The sequence below is a fragment of the Ursus maritimus genome, unplaced genomic scaffold (assembly GCF_017311325.1).
Source record: "Ursus maritimus isolate PB19 unplaced genomic scaffold, ASM1731132v1 scaffold_7, whole genome shotgun sequence".
In the NCBI taxonomy this organism is placed as follows: domain Eukaryota; kingdom Metazoa; phylum Chordata; class Mammalia; order Carnivora; family Ursidae; genus Ursus; species Ursus maritimus.
The window spans coordinates 51,422,336-51,445,189 of NW_024426885.1; the positions used below are offsets into that span (position 1 = coordinate 51,422,336).

General features: G+C 38.4%; 1 protein-coding gene across 5 annotated transcripts in view; it reads right to left on the reverse strand.

Moving 5' to 3' along the window:
- ADK (adenosine kinase) overlaps nt 1-22,804 on the reverse strand; it is a 518,777-nt gene extending 495,973 nt beyond the window's left edge. The window contains exon 1 of one of the 5 annotated variants that reach the window (XM_008696067.2): nt 22,674-22,804. In XM_008696067.2, the coding sequence (XP_008694289.1) occupies nt 22,674-22,738 (65 nt within the window). In that variant the 5' untranslated portion in view covers nt 22,739-22,804. Of the gene's footprint in view, nt 1-286; nt 445-22,673 lie in introns of those variants that run through there. The other 4 variants (XM_008696069.2, XM_008696071.2, XM_008696068.2 and 1 more) reach the window with 4 other exon arrangements.
- Between the last annotated feature and the right edge of the window lie 50 nt (nt 22,805-22,854).

The following is a 22,854-nucleotide window of genomic DNA, read 5'->3' on the forward strand; positions in this document are numbered from 1 at the left end:
CATGAGAAATCCACTACACACACAAGCAAGCTTCAAACCCTGGAATCTGGGCGAGGGTCACCTCAGCGGTGTGGCTAGTTACAGGGCTCCGCCATGTGCCGGAGAGCCAAAAACTTCTGAGAGCAGAAATGACCAAACGAAAAGTGCAGAGAGAACCTCCAACGTAAAGGGGACCCGTGCCATGGGGAGGCTGCAGACCACTCAAGAAAAGGAGCGACAGTTCTCAGCAGTCGGGAGGCTAACGCCCAGCAGGCGAGCACTTTAGGCTGCCGCCCTCTCTCATTACCTGATGGACGTCATGGCTTCACTTTCCTGCCCCACGCACCAGCGCTCGCCTCAGATGCTCTGCGTCCGCACCGGCGGCAGCAGCAGCAGCAGGTACCACGGCAACTGCTCCTCTGCTCAGGCACTCGGCGACCGGGAGCGCGTCCTCACACACCCCGCACGCCGGCGGCCCCCGCCGAGACAGCCCCACGCGCTGATTGGCTGCGCCGGGAGGGGGCGGGCACTCCGCCCACGGCCGCCGGCCGGAGATGAGCCCCGGGCGCCTCCGGCCGAGGCGAGCCGCCCGCGTGTCTCGTGTCGGCTCCCTGGCGCGCTGGCTAGCAGAGTGGCTAGCGGGCGCGGTGGCCATCTTGAGTCTTGGTAACAAGGTTCCCCCTATTCCCGGCTTAGGGGGCATGAGGTTGGGTGCCCGCCTCAAAAATGGCCGCCCCAACTGGCAACCGGTTTGTCAGTCACATGGCCACGGTCTACCTCTGCAAGCTCAGGTCGCTTTAGCAGGACTTGGGACCGGGGCGCTGTCAGGGCAGTCTTCGGGGATGGGGTTTAACAGCCTGGAAAATCCATCTGCAGAAGAAAAGCAGCAACCTCCAGGGAAAACCTGAGCCCGGGAAAAATCGAATGCGTAACAACAGCAGCAGGATGTGTTAAATTCGAACTCGCAGCCTTTAAGAATAAGCTGCTGAGTCCGGTCGTCTCCAAACGTTCTTGGACTTGAGAAACACTTAGAATGGCTTATTTAACATGGAAGTGTCCAGGGCCCACTATAAACTTTGTGCATCAGAATCTAGAAAGGTGGGGCCCAGATACTGGTATTTTTAGCGAGTACCAGGTGATCCAGGTACGCATATAAAGCTTTAAAGCCTCTGGGCCAAATTAGCCCACTCATACTATACTGCTTACCACACTTTTCTGAAAAGTATACAAAGCTCTGAAGCAAGCATCGAATGCCACCGGGTGGGGGGGGGGGAGGATGGAAGAACCCTAACTCCTGGCCCTAACCTTACAATTTAGTGGGGCTAAAGGGTTAAGAAACTGATTCTAAACCATTAATAAGACAGGTAAATTTCAACTGCGGTAAGGATAGGAGGGAGTAAAATCATTATAAGCTTTATGACCTACATAGCTTTTCTTTATTCCCCCTTTATTCTCTGTAAAGTATTATTTATATTAACATATCCTCCAGTGGCATTCACTTACTGGCCATATAGGGTGTGATCAATTCCATAGGTCTGAAACCAGTTATATTAGAAACACAATCCAACATATGATACTGAAATGTGCCCAATGTGATCGAAATAACAATTTTTTATTTTATTTAATTAAATTTTAAAACCAAAGCAATGTAAAATATTTTCCATCAAACACAATTTTGTTTTCATTGGACTGTATTTCACTTTTTAACTGTTGAAAATTTAGCACCCAAATTGAGACACTGTAAATATAAAATACCAAATTTTTCAAGACTTAGTACAAAAAAATAATTTTATATTGATTACATGTTGTAATAATACTTTGCTACACTGGGTTAAATAAAATATATTAAGATTAATTTAAACTGTTTTTTGCTTTTTTAATGTGGCTAATAGAAAACTTAAAACATACACATCTTGCATTACATTTCTACTAGACATTGCTGTTCTACTGTCCAAGTTAGACTTCCTTCTTTTCTTACCTATCATTGCTCCTCTGACAGAATAATTATGTTCACAAAATGAAATTAGTAGGGAGACCAGTTTATACAGATCTGTGGTTCCTTGCTAACCATCTAAAACAACAAATATTTCCAGTTTCATTCAAAAATGCTTTTTTTTAGCATTGTTCTCTTTAATTTGGTAAATGACTATCCAGAATGAAACCTATGGACTATAAATCTGGTGCGTTTAGTCCATGACTAAAGACTGTTAAAAACAAACCTATGCTTGGCTGAGTGAGACTTTGACCAAATGTCCACAAGCAGACAAATCAGTTGTTCCTCTGGATTAAAAAAGATCTGAATCAAAGAAGCTGCAGAACAGCAATCTGAAAGTGGGGGAGACATGAACAATTCAACAGTTTCCCTCCTCCTCTTAGGGAAAATGATAGCCCACATGAACTGAAGTCAAATCAGGAATAACCCTTAGAAAGGATTTCAAATCCTCAATGTAATTTTTAATATACGATGTAGTATGGTGCTTCTTTATTACACATACACATCATTTGAGGGATCTTGTTAAAATAAGGGTCTAACTCAATAGGTCTCTGTGGCCAAGATTTTGCCAGTTCTTTATGCACCCAGATCTCATCAATTGCTTCTGGTCCATGGGCCATGTTAAGTAGCAAGGTAGCAACACAGACAATGTTTGGAACCTCTGCTTGACTCCCTACTAGCTGCATGACCTTGGGCTGGTTCTTAACCTATCTGTCCCTCAGTTTACCCATTACATGCTTTTCAGGGCATTGTGAAAATTAAAAATTAATTCTAATAAAGTGTCTATTGGAGCCCTTGGCACATGAGGTAAGTACTACTTCATTAGAATCACACTGGTTAAAATTAGATCTCTGGGAAGCATGACATGAAATGAACATGAGGGGCGCCTGGGTGGCTCAGTCGGTTAAGTGTCTGCCTTTGGCTCAGGTCATGATCCCAGGGTTCTGGGATTGAGCCCCATGTCAGGCTCCCTGATCAGCTGGGAGTCTGCTGCTCCCTCTTCTCCCCGATTTTGCTCTCTCTCAAATAAATAAATAAAATCTAAAAAAAAAAAAAAAATGAACTTGGCCCTATGAAAAATAAAGTGCACTTTTCCTCAGGTCTAAAATACTTCAGTGATTCACAGTTTTGATTTTTTATAATAAAAGTTTTTTTAATTAATTTTGGTACAAAACAGCTAGACTCGAAATTTTTTTTAACAAATATACTGAATTCTGTGTCATTAAGAGTCTGCAATATTCAAATCTTTAATCAAAATAAAGCCATATCACATCCTATTCATCTAACAATCAAAACTTTAAATGTTTTTTACTCATAATCAGTCAATGCAACTTTCAAAAAGCTTATTCTTTTAAAATGTATTTAGGTACCAGTTCATTTCAGCAGGTATAGACATAAAAATGTTATTTCAGCAAACAGGGCTAATGTGTGATTGTTCTTTCAGAGTCCATCAGGTAGGGACAAAAGTAAAGATATGTTTTTCCATGCAAAAGCAGATCTTTATTCTTTCTCTCCTAGGCCTTTTATTCTTTTTCTAATCTTTCCTATCCTCTCTTCCACCCAGTTTTTCCCACTTCTCCCTTTTTCCCTCCCTCTCTCTCTCTCTCATACAAATACACACACACAGCTGAGTAACTATTAAACTTTTTTTTTAAGATTTTATTTATTTATTTGACAGAGAGAACGCCACAGTGAGCACAAGCAGGGGGAATGGGAGAGGGAGAAGCAGACTCCCACCTGAGCAGGGAGCCCAATGTGGGATTCTATCCCAGGACCTGAGCCGAAGGCAGACGCATAACACCCAGGCGGCCTACCTAAACTTTTTTGATCAATTTTTTAAGTAACTTATTTCAAATGTAATCTTTTCACTTTAGGGAAAAAGCAGACAACTGAAATTTCTAACTTTCATTAACCTCCTTATAGCTTAAATCGTTGCATCAAGATTAAGTGAGTCAGAATAGTTTGCTCTTGGGTAGATAAATAAATATTCTATTTTATTTAACAGTTTGGTTAGTCAGCCACTATAAAAGCAAATAGATAACTAACCCCAAAGAGCTAAGTGCTTCCGGGTAGCCTAAATAAATACGTAGACCCACCCTACTGCATTTTTTCAACAAATGCTTCAAGCCCCAAAATGATAGCAAAGTTCTCTTCAAAAACAACCAGTTTGCTGTTAAGGGTGCAATAAAATAAGCACTTTCATACATTGTTAGTGGAAGTATAAATTAATACATTTCTAGAAAGCTTTCTGGCAATATGTGCCACCAATTCCTTTTTTAGGCAAATATCATAAATAAAATAGAACAATGTGAACAAAGATTTGTACACCCATTTATTCATTTCAACATTAATAACAGAAAAAAATTATGATATTCTAAATAACCAAAAATAGGGTAATGGTTAAATAAATTGCAGAAGAATGTTATGGAGCTATTACAAAATGTTTTCATTGACCTTTTAAGGATGTAGGAAAATACTCATGATATGTTAAATGAAGAAGCAAAATAAACAAAAGGAATGTAGAGTATGATCCTGACTGTTTTTTAAAAAAATACATGCCATTATGCAAAGAAAAAAGATGGGAAAGATATATACCAATGTGTCATAATGGGTTTCTCTGGAAAGTGGGATTATGTGTAATTTTTACTTTCTTTTTCATATTGATCTACCTTACAAACGTTCTACTATATATTGGTTTTATTAATGTAAAATTTTCATATTATTAAATTTTAATTATCTTTCTGAAATATTTTAAAAATACAAAACTTATTCCTCCTGTTTTTTAAAATGTATTTTTTAAATCACAACCCATCAAAACTACACTTTATTTTTAGAGGAACTGGGCTTATTTTATACATCTCATCTTTTCATGTATGAAGATCATTTAACACAGGAATAACAAAAACAAAATGTCTTTATGATTTTCTTGGTTAATTTCAAATCTTAACTTGGCAAAAATTAAAAGCATAAATACCACTTTTAGAGCTCTGCAGAGCCCTTATAAGGCCAGCTGTCACAACACTGGATGTGGAATGCCTTCCCTGCATACTACTTAAAAATACATCTCCTCGTTTCCTATAAATTAAGAAGCTAATAAAATAATACTTCTAAGACAATCTATATCCTACTCCAAAAACAGAAATTTCTTAAGAAATAAAAATAAGTAGTGTGCCACAGCATAAGGTTCAGAAACCTGGGGAAAAGGAGGTAGGAATTCTAATCCCGGACCTAACAAAGAATGTTATAACCTTAAGCCAACAGTTTTCTTACCTGAAACAAAGGGAGTTTGTTATAGGTGACATCTTAAGTCCTAAAATTTCAGTTTTTATTAGCCAAAGAAAGAAAAAAGTTCACTTGTGTCTCAATACAACTTGGGTTGTTTCTTTAAAGAGTTGATCAACTCTAATGCAATTTTAGTTACCTTCCATTATGGACAAGATTATTCCAAGAAACATGGCTAAATGTATTAACTCTTCCCCAAAGACATTATATATAAAAGGTCTACTATTTTTATTTTCTTTTAATTATTAGCTGTAGATTCGTATGTCACATTTTACTTAAACATTACATATTCAAACAATATGATCTTTAAATGGAACCTGACCATTTAGGGGCGCCTGGGTGGCGCAGTCATTAAGCATCTGCCTTCTGCTCAGGGCGTGATCCCGGCGTTCTGGGATCGAGCCCCACATCAGGCTTCTCCGCTGGGAGCCTGCTTCTTCCTCTCCCACTCCCCCTGCCTGTGTTCCCTCTCTCGCTGGCTGTCTCTCTCTGTCAAATAAATAAATAAAATCTTTAAAAAAAAAAAAAAAAAAGGAACCTGACCATTTATTTCCCAGGAGAATGTGAAGAATATTAATAACATTTGATTGATGGAACTTTATTTAGTAAAAATTCTTAGCAAAACTCCCTCCCAGGAACACTTACCTACACAGTGCTTCTCTATTTCCAGTGAACTACAAATCTCTGAAACTCAAAGAAAACCTCTAGTCTGACGTACAGGATAACATGCTATCCAATTATTTATGCTGCCAAGAACACATTTTTTAATTATACAATTGGATATCACTACCATTTCATTAAAGAAAGGGCATTTTAACATAAAAATGTATGAAGGAGGGGTTCCTGGGTGGCTCAGTTGATTAAGTGTCCGGCTCTTGATTTCGGCTCAGGTCATGATCTCAGGGTCATGAGATCCAGCCCTGCGTTGGCCTCCACGCTCATCATGGAATCTGCTGTCCCTCTCCCTCTGCTCCTCTCCCCGCTCGCTCTCTCTTTGTCTAATAAATAAATAAACAAAATATTTTTTTAAATGTGTGAAGGAATCACAAAATAAGAACAGCTCTTCCCAAAGTATTGTTGGAATCTTACAAAGTATAGTTTCTATAGAATAGATTTTTCTTATTTTTATTTCACCACAGATCTGGTCTATGGTACTTAACAAACAAGCTTTCAGGAATCATTCACTCATTAACAAATATTTACTGAACAGCTACTCGACTGCTTAAGACACTAGAGATGCAACTACAATCAAGAACATGAACTGCCTTCACATTCTAGTGAGGGGATGTGGATGAATAATCCAACAGTAAGAACATCAAATGATCGTAAGTGCTATGCACAGAATTAAAACCAGCAGATCAATGCAAAGAAGGGGTCCTTTTAGATAGTCAGGGAAGGCTTCCAGCAGGAAAGAACTGAATGACAAGGAAAAGCCAGGTAGAGGAAGGTCATTACTGATAGCACTAAAATGCTGGCTAAAAGAGGAATGTGAAAAAAGGCAAGGGAGAGAAGAAACGTTGTGGTGGGAGCAAGAAGCAGATTATGTTAGCTTTTATGAGCCTATGAAGTTTTGATTTTGTTATAATAAGCATAACAGGAAGCCACTGTTTTAACATTTTAAACAGATGAATAACAATTATCTAATTTTGTTTTCAAAGATCATCCTAGGTTATTGTGTAGAGGATGGACTACAGAAGCACGAAAGGAGAAAGACCAAATTAGAAGGCTATTATAGTAATAGAGCTGACAAATAATAGTGGTGGACATAGAAGAAGATGGACATTTTAGAGACAGAATGACAGAACCTGCTGGTGGACTTAGATATGAAAGACTAAGGGAAAGGAAGGAATCAAGAGCAACTCCTAGATTTTGGAATATATTGGGTAAATTTGGACTAGGTAAATGGTGCTGTTTATTAAAATGGAGAAGGCACAAGAGAAGCTCAGAAGACTGGAGCTCTAGAAGAGGTCAGAGTTGGAGAAAGACCTGCCAAACAGATTTTTCCTTCTAATTTTTCTTACTTTGTGGTGCCAACCGTTTTCTATTGATAGACTACAAACAAATGTCCACAATTGAATAAACAGTTTTACTTGAACAACACCCCAAGAGAGGAACCATTCTTGGAATCAACTGCTAGCAGTCATAGGTCTATATATAAGTAGAATAATAGGTAAAACTTACTGAGTGCATAGTATACCCCAGACACCATGCTATATATCTTTCAAGTACTATCCCACTTTACCTCTCAAATATGAGGAGATGTTTTATTATTGCCATTTTACAGATGAAGAAATTGAAGTTCAGAGTTAAACAACTTGCCCAGTCACACATTACAGAACAGAAATCCTAACTCTAGTGGTATGACTCTAGAACTGGGGCTAATGACCACAGTACATACACAGTGTCACAGGAATAAACCCAAAAGTCTGCTACAAGTCTGAGACTTTTATAAATATCCAAATTTCAGAACACCACATTATGATGTCACGCATAAGATGCAGTGATCCAGTGACAGCTTCCCTATTAGCTGGAACACCATCTGGAGTATTTTCAGAAATTGCTTCCTTTGTTCCCATATATGCTTAAATAAATTAAATCTATTTAATGAATGAATGAAAATGCCAATGAATTGCCATTTTAATCTTTAATTTAACCAAGACTCCTAATTAAAACCAAGAATCATTTCTTAGGTCTCTCAATTTTTCAAAATTTCAACCATAATTTCATTTCTGTCAAAATCATAAGAGTGATTTTTTACAAAAAAAAAAAACAAAAACATGTTTTAACCACTCTGCTAGAATTTAGGGTACACAATGAAGAACAAGTGGCTAAGTTCACTACCAAGCTAAGTAAATTTCCCATCCTAGACATTCAGTTCTGTTAATCTAATTTAGGCCTTACTAAGGCCTTGCTTATCAAGATCTTTCTTGCTAGGCCTTGCTTATCAAGATCTTTCAAGATCTAAGTCTTTATCAAGACTCAGAAGTCGAAATCACAAATGTTCACAACAGCTTCCAAAACAAATTTACTTATATAGCCCTTAGGTACATCTTTTTTCTGACTCCTAGTCCCTACCATTTTCTTTAAAAGAGAAATATAAATATGGTCTCAAATTGAATATGCACTTTTATCTGAAAAATGTCCTAAGAAATAATCTTTTCTACTTGGTTGTTTTATAAATATTGGAACGGTTTTCTAACGTTTTCTTTTATTCAACATTTTTGTTTTCTTTACTGAAAAGTGGTGGAATGTGTGTGGGGAACAGAAGCAGATTTCTCACCCTTTCTGTTTTCAACAAAAACATAACAGCCTCAGCCTGTATGTGAAGGGAGTTATTAAATCCAAATGTAATCTTTAGGCATTGTAAGAAAGCAGCTCCTTTTGCATGCCAAATAGACTTTTTAGGTAGTGTCAGATAGCAAACATAAGACTTCACAGAAATTTTTGAATCTTAAATCATTTCTTCAAAAACCAAAAACACTCAGTATTTCATGGAAAAATAATATATACATTTAAATTAAATTCTGAACTTTGAAACCAAAACTAGATATATTTTCCAATGGGGAATTGGGGACTATAAAAAGTAATCATCTTTCAAGGGGCAATAACAGAATTAAAAGCTTGGAAATATAATTCAGTCATGTTTTCCAAAATTATTTTACCATAATTGTAGCAGATTAAAAATGGCCTCAGTTTCCTGGAGACAAGAGTCTATATTCCGTCCTCTGACCAATAGAGTATATGATGTGATGCTATAACAGATTCCAGGCTATCCTTAAGAGGACTGCCAGCTCCTTCTTGGTCTCTTGGAGACCTGAACTGCCAGGTAAGAAGCCCAACTAAGAGGTTGAAGAAACCACACAGAGAGATTCACGAACTACGTGGAGAGGAAGAGAAGCAGAGTTGAGCCAAGCTTTCCAGCCATCCTCAACAAAGCATCAGACAAGTAAGAACAATCTCAACACTCCAGACCAGACCTGTTGTCAGCTAAATACCTCCAAGTGATACTAGTCAGTACCACACGGAGCAGAGGAATCAATCAGACAAACCACGTCTGAATTCCTGATCCACTAAATCATGAACTCTAATAAAATGGTGGTTATTTTAAACCACTAAATTTGGGGATAGAAAACGAAACTCACTGTGAAAAAGACGTTTTGTATTGCAACCTAGTATGCTATACTTATACCCAGTTGAACAATGTTTCACAAAGCAATATTAATGCTTACCATATTCAATGCACTGAAATTTTCTATTCTATTTTCCTTTTATAAAATACCAGTTGTGCTACAACCAAATTGAGTCATGGTGTAGTATGAAAAGCATTTTAGTCTATACTACTCACTTCACAGGTACATACACAAAGCTAGACAAAAACCTTAATAGCACCTAGTTCATAACAAGAAGTTTCTCACAAACTCCCATTCACAGCTCAGAGCTGAGTGAAAAGCTGAAAAGATGAGGTATCTAAGGTTGGAGGCTATACAGAAATCAGAAATAGCTAAACGGAGTTGAGCTTTTTTCTTTTTTATCACATCCCTTTACTTCCCCCTTCCTGTTCACAGATCTCTATTACCCTCCCCCCACTTCTTTTTTCCTATGATTATCAAGCATTATGAAATTGAGGTTTTTAAATATCATTTGAATTTAATGAAATGTTGTGGCCCTATTCTTAAAAGTAGGCTAATGGAACATTTCATTTCTTTTAAAAGGTTGCCTTTATTATTATTTATATGAGGTCCAAGGCTAATCATGACTGCAGGTCATTTTAAATGAAAAGGAGTTCTCATCACTACCATCTCAGATCTGGTAGAACATTTTCATAGGATTTCAAATTACTAATAGTATTAAAAGATTAATAGCTTTTTAGAGGATTAGTAGTACTTGTTTCAAATATAATATAGGAATACTTTTTGAAGCAAAGGGTGTGCTTAATTTTTTAATCATACAAATTACCGTTGATTCCTGTTGCTGTTGGTTATATAATATTTGAATATTATAGCTAATTAAGAAAAATCTTTAGTAAGACAGATTCAGGTTTGAATCCTATCTCTGCCACTCACTAATTGTGTAATCTTGCGCAGATTAAACTTTCTAACCAATAATAGTTACCTCATTTTATTATAATTGATAATGATAAAGACAAGACTGAAATCATTAATATCAGGGGAAAGTGCAAAATCTCCAAAGTAAATTAAAATTACGAGAAATTGCTCTCTCAACTGAACACTTCAGCTCTTAAACATAAGCAAAATTGGTTTGCTCAAGGCTTTTTAATTAGAAATCTGCTTCAAATTCAAGTTCAAGGAGTTAATCCATTTGCAAAGCATACCATTAAGTATATCCCACAAGGGAATACAGTATTTATTCTTGGGAAGAGGGGAAGGGCTACATACGTGTCAAGAGAACGTGAAAGACAAAAATCTAAAGGTTACTAAGCACAGTGCCACAGAATTTATTTAACTAATGTGCTTATCTAGCACACACAGAATTCACTTTGACAAGTTCTCAATTTACAGCTTCATAAGTGTAACATAAACAGCAGGAAATGTGAGTCCTAGGTCCTGAGTGTGAACTGAGAGCTCACTACTTAGGGAATCTTAACTTCTCTGTGTCTATTTCCTCAGCTGAAGACTGTTACCTTCATGTGAGGATCAGTAAGAAAAGGTAAGGGAAAGCATCTGATAAAATCTTTAAATATGTTATTCTTATCTCAAAACAAACAAAAAACTTCAAGGAAAACAGATACTTCATTTCTTGTTCCAGAGGATAAATACAATGGAAAGTTATAGGATTTGGGATCAAATCTCAACTCAAATACTTCATAGCTTTAAGTAACTAGCTGTGTTACCTGACTGGTATCAGTTAACCTCTCTAGGCTTCAATTCTCTCAACCGTACAATGTAAATATTAGACTGATTTTAAGTACCTCATCAGGCACTAACAATCTAAAAATTGTAAAACATGTTCAAAGAGTTTCTAAAAATCACATGAAATTGTAAATTAAAATTTCAGAGGCACATCTTGGCTGAGATACGCTATTGTTTTCACACTCCAACTCCATAATTTGCAGGAAACCTCAGCTCTGGGAGGTACCACCCTAACAGGGAATTTGCACTCAGTCATCACCTCCCACCCCTGTTTCTACCCCCCACTCCCATCAGCATTTTCCAGCAGTCTCTGGAAACACTTCCAAAAGGGAATAGCTAGAGAGCCTGCTAATGAGTATAGACCCGTTTTATAAGTATAAAGATGCAACATCTTGGTCAACAGATCATTTAAAGAGCTCTGAATTGGACTTGATATCTACAGGATATTAGCAAATCTTCTCAGGAATGTAGTTTATTCAAGCTTCACATAAGTCAAAGGTCTCTGGTGTGTATGTGTTTCCATTACTGGAAAAATGTACTCCTCTTCCCTTATTTGTGCTGAATCTAGGGGAGGAATGGTACACAAGTAGGGGAAGAGGAGTGCTCAAGAAGGGATTCTTGCCTAATGTAGTAGGCTGGCCAAGAAAACTTAGTATCTCTCCCAATTCCAAGGACCTGTGAGTGTAAATCTAAAAGTTTACATATTTTTCTTTTTTTTTTTTTAAGAGTTTATTTATTTATTTGACAGAGATAGAGACAGCCAGCGAGAGAGGGAACACAAGCAGGGGGAGTGGGAGAGGAAGAAGCAGGCTCATAGCGGAGGAGCCTGATGTGGGGCGCGATCCCATAACGCCGGGATCACGCCCTGAGCCGAAGGCAGACGCTTAACCGCTGTGCCACCCAGGCGCCCCAGATGTTTATATATTTTTCTACAGAGCATCCTTATAATATTCAAACACAGGGAAAAACCCAAAGAAGTCAAACCTACAACAGAGAGAAGAACCTACACTTCCCCCCCACACACACACACACCCAGAAAGACAAATGTTTTCCTTTCTTTTTTACTAAAATATTATATTTAATACTATACACTGAGTACTACTTACTGAATTAAATAGTGTAACTATGTTTTATTTTAATATTTCAAAGGCAACTACCCAGTTCTATACCTTTGGATAAGAAAGCGCTAAGTAAAACAAAAAAGACAAAGTAGAATTTTGTCAGTATGCTTTCATGTGTGTCAACATGCTATCCCATGTTAAAACAGAATATACTCCGTTCATCCTGAGTGTGTGAGAACAAAGACAGCACTGAGGTTGTAAGCCTGCAACACTTCTACAGCTTAACGGCTTTAATCTTCAACAAAACTAAGAAGTAAAAATGATAACTAAGGTCTCATCTCTCTTTAGGGAAAACAATTTTTTGAAAAACTCTATTTTAGGAGGAGCCTAAGACTTCCCTCAGTCATGCCTATAAAACAAGAAAATGTTCAAATCTCTAATGTGGTTAACTTCAAAGACAACGTATTTGAACTGTTTATTTTTGAAGGAAATAATTCTCTTGTATTTCTACTTGTTTACTCAAAAACTGACATGGTTTTTCAGACTTCAGCTCTAGGGCTCAGGGAGTACAACAGTTTATATTGCTATGTCAAGCTTAAAGGAATTCGAGAAAACCTAAGACATCTGAATTTGATTCTTTTGCTATATTTGTTTTCAAGTGACCCCTCCTAGATGAGTCAACGAGACAGATTTCTTTAAAAGACCATTTTGTGGTATTATCCATTGGTTACATAGCACATTATGTTACACAGTACGCTACAAAATTAAGAGTGGTATTGCTAATCCTCAATGTTTTTAGAGTTCTGAATACATTGCAAATAGTCTTACTAATTAAGGACTTGCTAACCCAAAGGAAAAAGATTAATCATTCTGATAGGTGACTGAGACCTTTGTAAATTCACTCTTTAAGAAAATTTATTCCTCCACCAAATAAGCAATTCTGCATTTAAAAAAGAAAGAAAAGAAAACACTGACCACAGGGCCTTAATAAAATGTTACTGTTTATGCAGAAGTATATTTTTTACTTCCGAAGGAATTTTCCCCATGGACAAAAGGAAGAAATTATTATTATAATCGAAGTTCACTACAGTCACCAGAAAGAACAAAAATGCAATCTAGGGGCTTTTCTCTTGCCTCTACTGTCCTGCGGTATTGGATTTCTTTTGTACACAAGCTCACTACCTATAACAAGAAAAATGAAAGGTCCAAAAACCATCAAGTGTTCCAGTAAGGATTCTATCAACTCTTAGAAACAGGTAAGAGTTTACCGCTAATACATGCAACCACTTTGCAACACTGAGCACTACAAACACAATCATAAAACATCTTTAAGGAGTTACTTAAGAATTTATTTATTCAACAAAAGTTTAGAGCCTGTTATATTGCAATGAAGTAATTAACTATGAGGCACTAAGAGTTATTCAACTAGCTTCCTGACTTCAAGCAGCAGTTGGCGAGATAAAACATGCACATTATACACAGCAATAATACGAAGTATAAAGTACAAACAGCCAGAGGAGATGTTTCCAAGCTGGATGATTAGGAGAGTTTTATAAAGAAGACAGACTTTGGCTGGACCCTGAGGAACGAGATCATCAGTAGGGGGATGGTTCCCTTGTTTTCACAAATATTTTCTATACATGCTATAGAAATGGGTTTTTTTATGCTATGGATTTTTCTCATGCTGAAGGAATGACACCACCTCCTTCACTCTACAAGGCCCTGGCGGAGTTATTGATTAGAGTGTCCCCCTGAATCCATCTACTACCCCATACATACAAACACCACTGGCTCACACACCCACATCTACACGGGCACACATGACACACAGGATGAAGAATAAGAATATATCCAAGGCTGGCCAAAATCCCCACCTCTGATATAGTAACTGGCTCAATAGCGGGTATGTAACCTAGGCAGTTCCAATCAAAGTATTTTCAAAACTGATACATGGATGTGGAAAATCTCTTCCACTGGGCTCAGGAGATTTTGGCTTGGGGTTGAGAGATACCATATTTCTTGTTATATTAAGATGGCCTATGTGAGAAACAAATCCAATATACCCGAGGACAATGGGGCAAGAGATGCATTCCTATAATGAGTCATATTTGGCTGGGGTTACCAGTTATGTTAGTTCACTGAATCTCTTAAGAGACTTAGAAATGGTTCTACTAAGGGCGCCTGGGTGGCTCAGTCGTTAAGCGTCTGCCTTTGGCTCAGGGCGTGATCCCAGCATTCTGGGATTAAGCCCCGCATCAGGCTCCTCCACTGGGAGCCTGCTTCTTCCTCTCCCACTCCCCCTGCTTGTATTCCCTCTCTCTCTGGCTGTCTCTCTGTCAAATAAATAAATAAAATATTAAAAAAAAAAAAAAAGAAATGGTTCTCCTAGGGATGCACTAATAAAGCCCAGCCTCAGCCTCTAGAAGGCAAATAGCCAAGTAATCACTTCAATATCATTTCTAATCATTCCTAATTTTGTGAGTGATCAATGATCACATCCACTACCTTCATATATCTACAATCCTGCATTTGCAGGTAACAGCAAAATAGGATTTACTAGCAACTAAATGTGGCTAAAGAGCCAGAGCCTGTTGTCACAAGTAACCAAACTGATGTGCCTTGAGAAGGTAAGAATTTCTTACATGAAAATTGCTGTACACATTTTCTTACTCTATTCTAGAAAATATATTGAAATCAGCATGCATGAGATGAAAGCCAAAATGCAAATGGAAACTCACATGTTCAGATAGTCCTTTTTTTTTTTTTAAGATTTTATTTATTTATTTTGAGAGAGAGAGAGCACATGAGCAGAGGGGAGCAGAGGGACAGGGAGTAGCAGACTCCCCACTGAGCAGGGAGCCTGATGCAGGACTCATTCCCAGGAACCCGGGATCATTACCTGAGCTGAAGGCACACTTAACTGACTGAGTCACCCAGGCACCCCTGTTCAATGTTCTTATGCTGAAAGCTAATTCCATTGCTTACTAGATGAACACAAATCATACAAGGCCATAAGTTACAAACAAGTACAAGCAAAAACATCAGAAATAAAACAAGTAAGGGCAACAACTTTAAATCAGCTTTGGAAAATTTCAAAAAGTATCTTTTTCAAGCAGTATGTGAAACTTCAGTTTGTGAGGCTTGTTTCAGTGAAATAAGCCTTTCAAATCTTGAGGTCCAGAAGTTGAAGAAAAATCTTTAATCAGTATTAGAGAGGAAGAAAAGCCTAATAATTCAATGACATAACCAATACCAGTATTATGAAAGATTTTATTATATATATTAGTATTATAAAAGAGATCTTTGAAATAAACATTTCTTTAAAATCACAGATATGTAGAATGGGAATCTTCGGAAAAATGCAGTAACTGACTGATGAGAACTTAATGTTTCTGAACAATGGCAAACTTTTAAAAGCAATTAAAAATTTTAATAAAGGTCTCCAATCCTCTTGCTGACTTCTTTGGGCAAGATATATTTTAGGGCCAGAATTTTATGAGACTCCAAATTTTACAGCTTTTAGGAAGATAATACACTGTATGTACTATATGTTTTCTAAACTACCCAGAGTTTCATGCAGCATGCCATTAACAAACGGACTACTATTTCTACAACAAAACATATACATTTGTGTAAGGCAGATAAACACTACAGAGTGCCTCAAATCAAGTTTTGCTGCCAAATTAATTCATCTCAAACTTTTTTTAAAAACTTCCAGTTTTCAGAGCTTTTGAAATTTCAGAAATATAGATGAAAAGATTACAACCTATAATAAAATCATACTACTACTTATTTTATAAAGTTCCAGATCTACTTAGTATCCCAGAGTTGCATTCTGTAATGGTAATATCTAGCCACTCAGCACTTGCCCAAGATACGTATTTAGTGCACATGGTTTCTCCAGCTTAAAATCCAGAGTGCCAATATACGCACACATGCAGTATAGGAAAGTTGGAAAATACAAAAAAATAAAAATAAAGAACATGAAAGTAACCACCATCCTTCCACACAGAGATAACTACTATTAAATTTTTGGTGTTGTCTAAATGTTCAGATTCTTTCTATACACATTTATAATTAGGATCAAAATCCTACAATCTTATTGTGGATTTTTGTTTTTATCTTACTATGTACCTCGAATACCCTTTCAACCTGAGAACAATGACATTAAAAGTCTGGAAAAATTCTCAGCCATCATCTCTTCTAATATGTCCTCTCTACCATTCACGCTAGTTCCTCTTTTTGGAACACCCAGTTAGATGTTAAGTTGTTGCCTCTCAATTTATATTCATATCTCTTAATTCCTCTTTCTCTTTGCTACATCTGGGTGAATTATTCAGTATTATCTTCCAATTCACTAATCTTCCCTTCAAATACGTTTGGTGTAGTTTGATCACCCTAGTTTTTTGTTTTAATTTCAATCTCCATTTAGTCTTTTACATAGGTATTTATTTCATATTTATTAATTTTTGATTCATAACATGTTTTTTAATGGCTACTACTTTATCTTTTAAGGATCTCTGAAGTAGTCATTTTGAAATTGCTGAATAATTCCATTTGATTTTGAGTGAATTTATCTCCTGAAGGTTGTGCTTATTTTCTAAATAATGTTCTTCCTCATTATGGTTGCAGGCTCAAACTTTCCTTTCCTTTTTTCTGGGGGTTTGAGATAGATCACCCCCCTTCCAGATCACATGACTCCAAGCTTGGTGCTCTTGTAGCACGTGATAGTGTGGAAATTACAGTCCTCAACTCTGAGCTATCTGGCAGCTCAGCCATTTCCGTGCCGCCTCGTCAGGTCCACAGCTTTTTAAAGAACAGACAGGGGCAGAGGCACTTCTTTTCACCCAGCCCTGCCCAGCTCCTAGTTTCATCCATTGTATGACTCCAGTTCCCCTACACAGTTATTTCCACCAGCTCCTGAACCCGGAGTCTAATTGCATGTTTCCCTCTTGTGTTAGTTCCTGGAGATGTTTATCTTGTTCTCCAATATACCATATCTTTCTGTTTTCTTTTTTAATTTGTAATTGCTACATTTGGAGCAGAGTAGGGGTCGACAGTAGGATAAAGAGTATCATAGTAATAACAGCCAACATTTATTGAAGACTTATGAGCTGCCAATTTTATATGTATTTTCTCATGAAATCAACATTTTGAAGTACGCACTATTATTATACCAATTTCATAGGTGAGAAAACAGAGGCAGAGGCCAGTAAGCAACTGTCCCAAGATCACCAGCTAGGAAGGACCAAGAGTCAAACCAGATGTCAGATTCCAGAGACCATGCTCTTAATCACTGCTCTACTGATTTCCATCCTGATTAAAATGCTCTGTGTGATTCTCTCTCTCTCTCTCTCTCTTATTCATTTAACTGTGAACATTCTGCACACAGGCAGAATTTTAATTGATGGAAGGGAAGTGGAGCCATATTCCAGGTAAAAAGTAGCATATCTGCCTCATGTTTTATTTAGTGTTATTCAGTCTAGGCCTACACCTAAAATCAGAAACACAGTTTTCAATGCCTCTCTTTTTCCTAGAGCCCTTTCCACTTTCCCTGAGCTCTAAGCATTTCGCACTTGCCCCTAGACACCCAGGACCAACCACGCAGGCTTTCCCCTGGCTCTCTCTCTACCTCCTTCACTCTGTCCTAGCATATAATGCCCAGGAGAGCACCTTATTAGAACACTCATGCAAAGTACCTCAGGAGAATTTTGTTTTCCACTTTCCTTGATAGTGTAAACCTTTAATCTTAAAGAATTACATTTGTGAATATAAGAAAACAGCTTGTAGTATCATCCAAAAAAGAACCGCCAACTTCAATTTTAGGCTGTGTTATTAAAAATACAAGATGTAGAAAAGTGAAGGTTTTCAGTCCCACTCTATGCTGTGCTAATAATTCACTCAACAAACATTAATTGAACAGCTCCTAAGAATCAAGCACTGTACAACACACTAAGGACACTTGATCATCCTTGCTCCTTTCCAGTCTGCATATATTCTCCTCATTTAATCCTCAAAACAGACCACTCCTGGAACAGTGTGCTCAGTTTGTAAAAATAATCTTCCAGAGAATTTTCTGAAAGAGAAAAAAATGTGCCTTAGAAGAACGGGTTACTAAAACTGTTACTTGGTCACCTAGGATACTTACAGAGTTTTCTTCCTATATTTACTATACAATTTTAAAACACAGGGTCCATAGTGAGGTAGGACACACAGAGAAAGAATAAAAGGAATCCAGGGAAGTGAAAGGGTTACGAAGCAATAATTTGAGAAAAGTCAATATTTGCTGATTGGAGAATTGCAGTTTGTTTCCTTTTTAATATTACTAAAAGTCATGACCTGGAACAATCTTTAATTGCTAATGTCAGAGAATTATGATGTGGGCTCTTAGGATTCAACCCTCCTAACATCAACGTCAGAGCTTACAAGTATTTGCAATGATGAACAAGTAGAGCTACACCTGAAGAAAATTAGGAAGAACTTGATACTGGAGGTAGAGAGACTAGTTAGAAAGCCAACAAAGTCTAAGCAAGATAAAGTTTACGCCTGAATTGTGGCAGCAGGAATGGAAAAGGAAAGGTATTTATGAAACATTACTGAAGAAGAAAAGACCAACTTTGATAACTATATGTGGATGGAAAATGAAGCAAATACCTAGGTTCCAAACTTTGGAGAAAGAGAAGTTAGTGGAGCCATTGAGAAACACAGGAACCATGGAAGAAGGTGCAGATTTAGGACAACAGATAGATGTAGTTTGATATATATGACTCTGAAGAGTCAGCAAGACACTCAAGGAGATGTTCAGCAGACAGTAAAAATTAGGTTCTGAGAACTTAAGGATATAGGGAAAGATCACCCATGTGATCCAGTACATATCCAGAACAAAGTCTGGATGCCCTCTACTTTCTGCTCCAGTCAGACCAAACCATCTGTAGTTCCCCTAGAGGCAGCTCTTTCCCATCTCTACCTCCAAACCAACTTCCCTATAAAGCCAGACACCCTACTTCATACTTGGTTAACTCCTTGTCATCTTTCAGAATGCTCAGGTATCATTTTCCCAAACCTTACTCATTTCCCACAAAGAGTATGGTACCTGTGTCTTACCTCTCTACATATTAGCACCTAATTTTTAGCACCATGTCTAAAATAGCAGCCATTTAAAGACAGACTGAAAAAAACAGACTTGGCATGTGTTCAATAAGCTTTCGAAGGATCAGGATCCTCTTAGAGGTGACTGCTAAAGAATTAGGATGAGATTTCCAAAGGAGAGAAAAGAAAATGAGTGGTCCTAAATACAGTTATTCATCATGGAACATATTCATCTAGGGATCAGTTCTGAAAATGTTTCTCAACTTCTTTCAGCTCCAAATACCTCATCTGTAACACAAGGATTGTCACCTACCTCACAGGTTGCTGGTAGATTAAAGGGGATAGCTTATACAAGGCACCTACTGTAACAATGTCTGGCGCTCAATTAATTATGTTCCCTTCTGTTCCCCAACCCAACGTGAAAACATGTTAGAGCCTGCTTATTTCTTCACAACTTTAGTAACTGCTACAACCTGAAAATCAAACCAACATAGAGAAATAATGGATATTTGAAAAAGGGAGGCTAGACTCGTCAGATGCTCTTCCTTAGTTTTTTTCTATCTCGACACTATTGTTAATTTTGGCTAGATAATTCTTTTTTTTTTTTTTTTAAGATTTTATTTATTTATTTGACAGAGAGACAGCCAGCGAGAGAGGGAACACAAGCAGGGGGAGTGGGAGAGGGAGAAGCAGGCTCTCAGCGGAGGAGCCTGATGCGGGGCTGATCCCATAACGCCAGGATCACGCCCTGAGCCAAAGGCAGTAGCTTACCGACTGCGCCACCCAGGCACCCCTTGGCTAGATAATTCTTCGTTGTTGCAGGGAGCTTTATGTGCATTGTAGAAGGTTAAGCAGCATCCTTGAACTCTACTTACTAGGTGCCATTAGCACTCCCTACCAAAATGTCCCCTGGGAGGTAAAATTTCACCTGGTTGAGAACTACTACCCTAGAGCTAACTGAAATTCTCAAAGTCCTAAGTCTTTTCAGTGACATCTACAAACATGTCTCATACATTTGTTTTTCCCCACCCATTGATTCTACACATTAAATTTTGCTTAGGCTTTATAAGCCGTTTCCCTTAAAAATCAACCAAAACTGGTAGCTAGCCCTTTAACTGTCAAGCCAGTCATCATAGATAACGCATGCAGTCCAACCACTCAGTGCATTATCACACTGCAACCCTTAAAGACAAATATAATAAAAGTAGGAATAGCTAATCCCAAAAGGCCTTCACACAAAATTAAGAGATTTGTTCAAGTACTCAAGTGTTTAATCTTTTAACCTCATGTCTACAGGTGGCACCAATAGATATTACATAAAATGAGTTTTAGTTGCCTAAGGACTTTTCCAAGTTTTTCTGTTTGTTTTTAAGTAAGCTCTTTGCCCAACATGGAGTTTGAACCCATGACCCTGAGATCAAGAGTCACATGCTCTACCGACTGACCCTCCCAGGCACCCCAGGACTCTCACAAGTTTTAAATAAACACAATGACACATACAACACATTCTGTATATTTAAGTATGATATGACTATATATTGCAACAACAGAAAAAGTTATGTACATTAACAACAACGACCAAAAAAATAAGCAAAAGTAGACAAAAACTGACTTAACAGTTCACAAGGGTTTTTGGATAACTGTTTGAGGTGAGTTAAGTATAGCATGGTAATTAAGAGCACAGACCTGGAATCAGACTATCTGGATTAAAATCCCAATCCCACCATTTACTAGATGGGTGACCTTGATCAACTTAACATCTCTATGCCTATTTCTTCCTTAGTAAAATGAAGATAATTACAGTATCTACTTCTAGGTTGTTGTGGGATTGAATGAGCTAAAATAGGTAAATTGCTGAAGCAGTGCCTGATACATACATACTTAAGTATTAAACATTATTTATCATTGTTTTTAAGGATACATAAGCAGAGAGAAGTGTTTCTTGGGTGGTTATATAAAAGCAGAAACAGTAGAGTCAAACAATTGACTTGCACCCAGACACTCTGGATTCATATTTCCTTAACTAACTGTTTGATTTGGGCTTCAATTTCCTCATCTGTGAAATAGGAAAGTGCTCTGAAAATGAATTAGCATAAGGGAAAATCTAAGGGCCATATGTTTAGTGGGTTACTGGGGAAAAGTTGCATCTGTCTTCCAATTTGGTAGAGGAAACTTTGTGAAGGACGTACCTTTTAAAGAAATAACTCTAATAATGGGCAAAGTAGGGAAAGCACATGCCTTGAACCCAGGTAGGTCTGACTCAAAAGGCCTTTGCTTTATTTACTCTATGGTTTGAAAGCTTAAAGTAAAAATAAAACATCCTGAGTTGTTACAAGAAAAAAAAGTTTATTTTTTTAATAAGGTAGGCACACTAATTGAGAGTAGTAGGAATACATTAAAGCACTGGCAGGGATTTGATCACCATCCATTCAAAACAGCATGAAAACACTACCAGGCCCCTAACTGACCTTTTCTTTTCATTTACAAATGCTTTATTCTTTTGGGGGTGAAGAAGGATGATGTTGGAAAAAATGAGACTTATCTTGTATCATCAAGGAAGGTCCCAATGGTTTTAAATCAATTTATGTCTAATTTTAGATAGAAAAATCAACGCCTTCCAACAAACATTTCAAAATCATTCAGGACTGTGCATGTTGTACTTCATACTTAGGAGGGAATATTTTAACAAACAACTTTTATAAGTTGAAACGTCAATCACATGTGAGGCAGGTCGGTGTTAGGCGCAGAACTGTTTCAACTGCTGCCAAAAAGTGCAGAGAAAAGAAGAATCAACATTTCCTATCTGTTCAGCCAAATTCCGCCCCTGCAAAGCCTCGGAGGCGGGGTATCTGGGTCCCTGAAGAGGGTCTTTAAAGGGGTCAACTTGCAGAGTAGGTACAAAAACGAAGGTCAAGGAGCCCTTCCGCAACACTTGACGAAAAATCCCCAAGAATTTTGTCTTTGCCCCAGGGTAGAGCAGTTGCTGCGCCTCCTCCTCGTTACCCCACCCCTCCACCCCCACCCAAGGAATAGGAGGTGGCTGCATTAAACTGCTCTGGTCGGGTCTGGTCCTCTAGGGTCACACCAGCCCAGCCAGGCGAAGGCTCCCACGTGGCGCCCTCAGCCTGCCCACAACCGGCTAGGTTCTCCCCAAGCCGGGTTCTGATTGGCCAAGAGCAGCCGGAACCGCTGCGGAGCAGGCAGCTACTCCGCCAAACTGGGCTGGCGCCGGGCGAAAGGTCACAGCCTTGCGGGCAGCTCCCCGAGCAGCCGGTCCTCGAGCGTTGGCCCCAAGCCGGCAGCGAGAACACCATTCGCTGCCGGAGCAGCGCGACCCCACGTGGGCCCTGGTTAGAGACAGTCGCCGTCACCCTCAACCCTACATCGAGGAGCGCTCACCTCAGCGCTCGGGGCGCCTCCACCTTCATCTTTTTGGGCTTCGGCTCCTCCTCGGCCGCAGCCATCTTCGTGCTCCCACCCCACTTAGGCTCCGGCGTGCGCCCCACCCCTTCTGCTCCTTGACCCTACCTCCTCTCCTCATCACCGCCTCCTCCTCCCCGAACCCCGCCTCTCCTGACTC